The sequence below is a fragment of the Gnatocerus cornutus genome, chromosome 2 (assembly GCF_029298725.1).
Source record: "Gnatocerus cornutus isolate USDA-ARS CGAHR chromosome 2, icGnaCorn1.1, whole genome shotgun sequence".
Taxonomy (NCBI): domain Eukaryota; kingdom Metazoa; phylum Arthropoda; class Insecta; order Coleoptera; family Tenebrionidae; genus Gnatocerus; species Gnatocerus cornutus.
In genome coordinates, this window is record NC_142234.1 from 20,927,176 (window position 1) to 20,936,870 (window position 9,695).

At 38.2% G+C, this 9,695-nt stretch overlaps 1 protein-coding gene across 1 annotated transcript; it reads left to right on the plus strand.

Annotated features, from left to right (window-relative positions):
* The first annotated feature begins 5,612 nt into the window (after window positions 1-5,612).
* LOC148179996 (uncharacterized) lies at window positions 5,613-9,448 on the plus strand. Its single transcript, XM_088030874.1, has 2 exons — window positions 5,613-5,792; window positions 5,842-9,448. Exons 1-2 carry the CDS (start codon window positions 5,613-5,615, stop codon window positions 9,265-9,267), a joined length of 3,606 nt encoding a protein of 1,201 aa, XP_087887000.1. The 3' UTR covers window positions 9,268-9,448.
* The last annotated feature ends 247 nt before the right edge of the window (window positions 9,449-9,695 follow it).

Genomic DNA, 9,695 nt, shown 5'->3' on the forward strand with positions numbered 1-9,695 from the left:
GATTTCAGCCTGTTTTTCAAAATAACTTTAGAAAAGTTAAAATTTTTAAAGAATTTGCTCGGTTTTTCAAAATCACCCTTTTCAAAAAAGTCAACATTTCAAGGAAAATACACCGTTTTTTCAAACAAGAATACAGTTTGGTCCAAACAAATTTCTCTTTCAAAAACACTTAAAATTCGTCTTTTTACCCTGTTTTTCTGTTGGGCTACTTCAGAACACAACACATTTTTAATGATTTTTGAAAAGTTAAAATTTTTAAAGAATTTGGTGGGTTTTTTCCAAACGTACCCTTTTTTAAAAAAGTCAAAATTTTAAGAAATATATCCTGTTTTATCAAACGTGAATACGGTTTCGTACAAACAAATTCCCCTTTTAAAAAACACTTAAAATTAGGAATTTTACCTTGTTTTCAAAGATTTTGTACTAGTAGGCCCCCTCAGAACACAATACGTTTTTAATGCTTTTAGTCTGGTTTTCAAGTTTTTAAAAAGTTAAAACTTTAAGGGAGCTGCCTTGTTTTTCTATTGGGCCGCTTCAGCACAAAAATGAATACGAATTTCAGGGAAACAAATTCACCGTTAAAAACACTTAAAATTCGCCTTTTTTGCCTTGTTTTTGTTTTTTCTGGTGATTCCTGAATAATAATAATAAAATTCCAACAAACTTTGTTTAAATATTTATGTGACATTAACAATATAAATATTTGTTATTCTGAACTTAAAGATTGTGAAGATGTTGTTGATAAGGTGCTCTTCGGGGGAGATGGTGTCCCCGAAGATGCTGGAAATGGGCATGGCGCTTGAATCCCCATTGTGTAGCTGAAAAAAAATTCAGTTTGTATTGTATTGTGTGGAATATACAAACGCAAGATATTATTTTTAATACTATAATGCTACTTTAAATTCACATCTATTTTATTTAATAAATATTTTTTCCTTGTGGTTTGTTAAACAGCTGTTATAAAAATTAAATAGTACAGACATTTTTCTTACCCAACAACCGCCTTGTAAAAAACATCCCTTGAGGTTTGAGAGCCAAACCTCAAAATGGGGATTTTGTTGAGTATAAGTTTGTGACATATTGGGTACTAAATTTGACACTTGAGAACTAACTCTCAAAATTGCCGCTAGGTCACTGTCAAATATCAAGTTAATGCAAAGATGTTTTAGTATATATACTAAAACATCTTTGAGTTAATGTCATATGTCAAAGAGAAAAGAAAGAGATGAAATAATCTGGTGCACAGCGAATAGACAAAGATAACAAATTTGGAAATTGTAAGTGTTTTTGAAAGAGAAATTTGTTTGGACCAAACTGTATTCTTGTTTGAAAAAACGGTGTATTTTCCTTGAAATGTTGACTTTTTTGAAAAGGGTGATTTTGAAAAACCGAGCAAATTCTTTAAAAATTTTAACTTTTCAAAAGTTATCTTGAAAACCAGGCTGAAATCATTAAAAATGTGTTCTGTTCTGACGGGGCCTGCATAGTAGTTTTCTAAGTATTCATTTTTTATTCTTTAGATTTTTGAAATTTTTCACGTTCTTCAAATCGCTCAGTCTATCATTCTTGAGATTTTTGGATTCTCTCTCATATTTCTTCTTTAGGATCTTCACAATATTCCATCTTTTGGGTTTTCCAAATTTTTTTCATGAGATTCTTTAAATTCTTCAGATTCTTCATGTTTTACAGATCCTTCAATATCTTCAGAATCATTTTCAGACCTTTTTGGAGACGCTACGATTTTAGTAAATTTTTGAATTTTTCCAGATTTTTTTTTAATCTTCAGATGATCCAGTCTTTCTAATATTTCACTAATCTGTCTTTTTTTTAGGTACTTTAAACAGGTACTTTTTGAAAACCCCAAATTCTTAAAGACTTTCCACTGCTTGCAATTTTGCTCCTTTTATTTATTGTTATTTGACTTTGATTTCTATTTGTCGTTGCACCCAAGTTTACAAACCTTGTAAAACGTACAAATTCTCTTGAAGAATTGAGAACTACTGATTCACTACTTAAAAACAACCTTTGCAAATCCATCCGCAAACAAACGAGCTAATTCAACAATTCGCTCCTGTAATTTTGAGGTAACGCAATGTAAAAACAGTGCTTCAGTGTTACACAGGTAAAAAACCTCCTAACAGCTTTCTGAATAGTTTGTCTCGAAAAAATCTCACTCATTTCGCTAATGACGCATTCGGATATTAGATTCAACTTATCGTGTCCCAAAGAACCAGTAAACTACATATTCACGAAGACACCGTGGTAAAATAGCGGTACTCTCGTGACCAAATCGACGATATATGTCGCGAGGATTGTCACTATTCACAACTTTACATTTGCATAGGCTATTCTACAGTCCCGTTAAGCATCTCGTGGTGAATTAAAAAATTACATTCTTGCACTCATTTTTTCTAACAGCGTTTTAGTGAAACCTTCGGCACTTAATTACTGTTAAAAAAAGAAGTGCGAAGGTTTAAAAGAGCGGTGTTATAATTGATTACATAGATAAGAAAACTTTTCCTTTTTGTTACTGTAACTCATAATCTGTTTCTTCGGTGGACTACAAAGCGTCTTCACACTTTCATCGAAATGCTGCGATCGCGGAATCTAACGGTGATGTGTATTAATAAACAATTCATTTGCATCTTTTGCTATTTTCTAATCAAAGAGCAGTGTCAGTGGAGTAGGTTAATCCATGCTACATTAAGCAATAATAACAATATCTCGGGAATTTATGTAGATCTCAACTCAATGAATAATTTAAGGAACAATAATAATCACCCAAAACTCTACTTTCTCCGGATCACGCAGCGAAAAAATTCGGCTTCCATGAGTTGCAAAAGCACGAAACAATGCTCCGGTTACTTTTACAATTACAGTTACTGTGGCTTTACTTTTATATTACTGTCGGAGTAAGCGTATCAGCATACAAAACATTCTTAAAATATTTGTATCACAACTAACTGTAAATATTAGCAGTTAAGTAATTATATGTAATTTTTAGTCATAACTGCGACGTTAATTATACTAAAAGTCGGTATTTTGTAAAAAATCGAGAAGATTCTGTCATTTCTTCGTCTTCAATTAAGAGCCCACATTCCGTTTGTTTCCCCGTGAAGAAGTAACTGGGTCAACAGACTCGAGCAAGGTAACCACGTAACCTTGACCATAACTTCCTAAACGTGTTTGGAAGCATATATTTAACAGCGCCGTTACTAACACCTACAATTTTAAATTCTTGGTCACTATGCCAAAAATTCTGGAACAAGCGAATTTGGGAACGGGGCAAGGAGTTTTTGAACGCTTCCACTTCCGCACTCCAAAAGTTCTGGCTTTTTGCACCTTAAAAACTTCACCTTGCAACTCATGTAATTACGCATTAATTGTAAAACTTGATGTCTTGTCTTTGTAACGTGCCATCAAGCACATTGCATTTTACTGTTTACGAGTTACGGTACAGAATTATTGAGGAATTATTCAGGAATAAACGATTTTTGCCGGTTTCAAAGAGTCAATACGAATGTTTACAAAATTAAAGTGTTCGGTTTCAAAGAGGTTTTTCTGGGTTTTCTGCCCAGAATAAAGCAGTTTGGTACAAAGAGCGGAAAATGTACAATTTCCAGTTGGTTTAGGTTGCAAAGTTACAAATTTCCATCGTGTAATTCGTTCTTGTTGCAATAGCTGCAATTGTGGGGCTGTGTGAGTTGGGTTTTGGGGTACAAAAGACGATCGTCCCAGTTCTGTCAATGTAATGTGTCGGAATTCAATTGTTTGTTAGCGTTTTTACAGCAGTCGCATTTTACAGTGATGCCAATCTTGTCAGCTCAAAATTTCCAAAGCTCAGTTAAATCAAGATTCCAACTTCAAAAAAAATATATCTGTCAAAGTGGACGTTTGAAACCTAAACGGACAAATTTAAACGCTGCAATTCCTGCGAAACGTCAAACCAAGAACTCTCTTATTTGTCAAATTGTCACCAAATGGTGGAAGCATCAGTAAAAAAAATATTTTTGTTATTTTCAGTGCACATTAACAGGTATTTGATTATAACTTCAAGTTTTTCCTCATATTTTGCATTTACTACCCAAAAAAACTAGACAATTGCTTGTGGAGCCATCTATTAATTAAAATTGACATATATTAATTACATGTATATTTTTTATCCTTTTTAATTCTGCTAATTTCTAAAACTGCTCCTTTGTAAATCGGTAAATTCTCACCAGGAAAACTAAAATTCCTAGATTCGTTCAAAAATTGGAAAAAATCTTTAGATTTGGGGAAAATTCCTAGACCTAGAATTCCTAGACACTGATTGATAAAAGACAAATTCTGGGAGACAATGATGCCAACCTGGTCATCTTAAAATTTCCACAGTTAATTCCTCAAGATTTCCAACTTTAATTAACAAAATCGCTGTCAAAATGGACACTAGCAACCTAAGTCGACTGTAATTTGTTCCTGTTGCAAATGTTGCAAAGCGGTGTTATGTAAGTTGGGCTTTGGGGTACTAAAACAGCATTCGCATCTGAGGAGAATTTTACAGTGATGCCAACGCTGTCATCCCAAAATTTTCAAAACTAATTTATCAAGATTCCAACTTTAAATAAAAGAATAACTGTCAAAGTAGACGTTTGCAACCTAAACCGACTGCGTAGACGTCAAATTCTTGCGAAACCTCAAACAAGAACTGTCTTATTTGTCAGGTCAGGTCAGGAATTTGATTAAAACTTTATTTTGCATTTACTAAAAAAAACTTGTCAATTGCTTGTGAAGCCATCTATTAATCAAAATTGACAGGTATCCATTACAGGTATCTAACTTATCTCTATATTCTGCTGATTTTTAAAGATTACGAAAGGAAATCGAAATATACTTAGAAATATTTTTTTCGAAATCAATAAATATTGTAAAACACTTTTTTATAAATTAGCCCTTGAAATTAAAGTCATAGTTAAACACTAAAATCCCTAGATTCGTTCAAAAATCGAAAAAAAACTATTTTCCCTTCAATACTTATCCGTAGATTCGGGAAAAATCTCAAGACCTGGCAACACTGATGGACAATAATGCCAACTTTGTCATCCTAAAATTTCCAAAGTTAATTCCTCAAAATTCTAAACTGACATAGAGAACAGAACTATCAAAGTGTATATGCGTTTGCATTTGGACTTTTTGTCCCATAATCTTAACACAATGAGCGTTAAAAAAGACGAATAATAAAGATACGTGAAATTGATGGAATTTAAAAAAAGGCATTTGAACAATACGTTTCAAACGATTTCTGCATAAATTTCGTTCATTATCCTCGTTACTGTTCATTGAACTCACTTTGAAAGGTAATTCTCGACGGAGACACCAACAAATCGGTTGAAATTCAAAATTCTTAACTAAATAGAGCAGAAGAAATATTTATATAATAAATACGAAAGATTATAAAAACAAGAAGTGGCTTATCCTTTTCCACCTGTTTTTTATCGAGGTTTCTGGGCTTGAAAACGTAAAAGTAAACGTATCCACAACCAGAAAAAGAACAAAAGAACCTTCTAATTAATCCGAGTAATTATAATAATTTATTGCAAATTAATTAGATCTTTTTTTTCCTTCCAGTAACCATGGAGTTGCGGTATGTGCTTTTAACCATCGTGAAAATCTTGATCTCAGTACCAGCGATCGTGTTAGAACATTCCCTTCTAACTGATGGAGCTGTTCTAATGGGAGGTCATTTAGACAATAATAACAGTTCCTTCACCAACTCAACGAACCATAGCAGTCACCACATCGAAAATAACACGGTTGGTAAACTTCCAATTATCATAAAACCATCTAACGTCTTTATTTCAGCGAACCGAAACCACTAATTCCGAAGAAATTCCGGACCCCTCGCCTTTGGTACTCCCAGGCTACAACCTCCCGGAAAATATCTTCAACAAAGGAAAACCGTTCTACTTAGAAAAAGATCCTTTAACTGGTCAAATCGACTTTGACAGTAAAGCGGCGTCGGTGAAACTCGATGACGACTTATACGATTACGTTGATGAAGAGCCCAGTTCGAATATTTATGACAAGGCGAATATTGATCGAAAAGACGGCAGTTTGGGGAGTCATAGACCTAGTGATATTAATCAGCTAACGCCAAACTTTCACGACTTCCTGAACTTGCCGGTGAAGTACAATTCGGATAAGTATGTTTATCCGTTAATATCCAGCTCCTACGCCAACACTAAAATCCAAGGAAATGTCAATAAATATCACAATCATAAAGATTATAATGTGAAAACTTCCACTTTTAAACCCACCGGAAGCCCCACTTATTACAGTTCGTCGAAAACTCAAAGAACCGAGACGACGACCACCACGACGACGACTACCACGGCGAGACCAACAACCCAACAGTACTTTACTTCGACTGAGCAGAATTTGATGAACAGCGGCATCAACCATCCGAGTTTCAATGAAGACTTCGATGAGTACTACGACGAGACTGAGAAACCTAGCGTGTATTTAACTACGAAGAATGTTGAGGGTATTTATTTGACGACGAAGGCACCACCGAGTACGACCACGAAGCGGGTGTTGAGCGTCTTCGAGCAGCTCTTTGGAGAGTACGAAGACTACATTACCACGACTGAGAGAGCGAAAGCGTCACCGAAGCCCACGCTCTTCGAAAACTTACCAGGAAACAAGAACAAGGAGGTGACAACGGAAAAGTCTTCCAGTACCATGGTGGAGGTGCATCATCCTAACTCCCATGCAGGCCCCAATGTTATGACCGGATCCAACATGGGAGTAGCTTCGTACGAATACGAAGACGAATACGGGGATAATTTCGAGCACCAAGACAAGGTCGCTGTTGAAAATCAACCAATTCCAACGACTGTTAAGACGAGCATCGTGACCGCAGAACCTACATCCTCCACTTCTTTAAATGTTAGTAGTACTGCGAGTAGTACGACCACAACACCGAAACCAAGCTCAGCGTCACCTCCTCCTGATTACGATTACGACTACAAAGAAGTCCACACCGAAAAACCATCTAAAGTTACGCAGAGTACCATGAAAGTGACTTCTTTGCCGTTGGGAGAAAACCACATTAATTTGAACAACCACCAGTCGAGTTTGAACAACCACCAATCTATTATCGTGGCCACTCAAAACCTCCGCGAACAACTTAATGGGGAGAAAGTAGCACCAAAACCGTTTGGTTTCGAGAAACCTCCAAAGCAACCTCCAAGTACCAGTAACATTCATATCGCTCCAGACCAAGACATGGTGTCTTTCGTCGTGGGCAACCACCAAAACGTCGATGGTGGTCAATACGTCGGAACCTCTCTGAAAGAGAGTCCGTATGATAGCAACCCGTTTAGGCCTCTGTACGGCCAACAGAACCAATTCGCGAAAGATACAGTCAGTTACACCATACAGACGCCGGAAGTGTACCAACCCGTGCAGAATTTCCCTCCAGCTGCGAGTTCCGTGACGATCCATCCTCAACAGAACTCAGAGGCGTCGTTGGCTATCGGAGTACCAATAAACGCCCACAAGCAAGTACCTGGCCAGGTCGTGGATGAGAAACTCGAGCTCGACGAACCCCCTAAAACAACAGGGCCGAAGATAGTCTTCCCTGACGACAAAAAACCGGTGCTGGGAAACCGGCCGCCGCCACCAAACCGCGAAGTTCTTCAACTGAACTCCAAGCCTATGTACCATCAGCTTCCGAGCGATTTGACTCCGCCGAAAGAAAAAGAAGTTCCTCCAGCTCCGCCGAGGTTGGATCGGCCACGACCTCCATGGGATCCGCGTCCTGGGCATTTCTACAGCGGGAAGCCGGAGTATGTTAGACCGCCGAGACCTCCACCGGAAGTGGCGTATAAGAGAATAGACAACTTACCGAATATTTTACCCCAGTTTAGACCCAACATGAAACTGAACGCGCCGCCTCCGTATCTAAACAGACAACCACTTCTGGAGCGGCCGTCGAACAGACCTGTTGGGTTTTTCGAAAAGTTGCAACCACCACCACCCCCGAAGAATCTGCATAATTTGCGGAAGATCCCTCCACCGCCGGGGCAAAACCGCCCTATTGCCGAAGACAGGATTATAAACGAGCCCCCGAAATCAGTGGGGGATCACTACGGGTTTTACCAGAGTCCTCCTAAGGTGGCTAATAGAAGAATAGCGGATATTGAGAGCGACGTCGAAACTCTTCAGATGATCCAAGCAAAACACACTGAAAAGAAAGAGATTCTGCCGGAAACTCCGAACGAAAAAATCAACACCGGCACTGATAAACCCCTTTACGTGGTGTACCCAGTCAACACACCCCCCATTAAAATGGATGTGATTGACGGCAACACTAAAGAAAGCGTGGTGATTGGTACAAGGGCGGAATTGCCGCTACCCCCTTCGAAAATCAATCAAAAGTTCGACTACGAGCAGAACCCCATCCTGAACCCGAAAGACCGAAACGACGCGCCGGTGCTAAAACCCCATCCTAGGCCCACGTTCCCGATAAGATCCGACTTTCCGTACCCTCTGGAGCGCCCGGATCCCGCTCTGTTAAGTCCGGCCGTACCGGAAACTCCTTCGAGCAACGGAAACAACTTGGATGAACTCGACAACTTCGTTTCGGGTAACCAGTGGAACACCATCGGAGAAAATTTAGAATCTCGAGTGGTGAATGGTCTTAAATCTCCACCCCTAAACCAGATTTCAGTCACTTTGAAGACCTACACGGAGAAACCCATCGCTGTGGCGTACACCCCCACGGAGCCCCACAAATACGATGATAAATACTCCATGCCCAACTACGGGAGTCCTGTCATTCCAGAAATCCGGCCAGGGACTGTGGAAAAAGCGGAACTCCATGGGGGCTCCGATAATGAATTCACAGTGAGTGCAGTCATGCACACTCACCCACAATTAGATTTAAGTCCAAAGCAACATAAACACAAATACGAAGACGTTATCGAAACGCATAAAATTGACACTGAGGGGTCTCCGAGTGTTCTTCAGTCGGAGTTCCAAGCGCCGTTCCAAGCAAGTGTTAATTTAGACTCGATGTCGCAAGGATGGTCTGTGGTCAAGGAAAGAAACAAATCCACGACTGAAATCGGCGAAGAAGTCACCACTCTACCACTTGCCACGACTAGCGAATTTGATATCGAAAACTTCAAGCCGGAGCTAATCGGTGGGTTTAAACCCATCTACAATTTTCCTGAAGAAGCCGAAACTACGAAAGATACGAAAGTGAGTGAAAGGGAGGAGTGAGGAATGACTATACTGAAGGGTGGTTGGAGGGGAAACGTGAATAATTCGGAAAATTGGACAAAGTGCGAATTTTCACAGTTAGGTATATTTTGTATCAGTAGGGATTACCCTTGTAAACTCACTAGATATAAGAGACTGCAAGACTTTTGAAGGGCTTTTGAAGCTTTGTTAGGTAGTCTAAAATAAGCACTTATTTATTTATTTATTGTTAATTTATTTAAAATAATATATTTTGTACTAAAGTGCAATCGTTTTATTCGTCCCGTAATAAATAAAACACAAAGGTCAACGAAACTTATTATTTGAAATAAAGTCAATTAAATTTAACAAAATGTCGGTGATTCGCTAGTAGTACCTAAACACTGGTGCATCTACGACTATTTTCTCTTATTTATTATACAAGTAAATGTGTTTTTTTTTAAATAAAT

Coding starts and splice junctions, on each gene's coding strand:
- LOC148179996 (XM_088030874.1), top strand. CDS start 5,613: ATGGAGTTGCGGTATGTGCTTTTAACCATCGTGAAAATCTTGATCTCA. Junction 5,793..5,841: donor ACCACATCGAAAATAACACG/GTTGGTAAACTT, acceptor TCTTTATTTCAG/CGAACCGAAACCACTAATTC.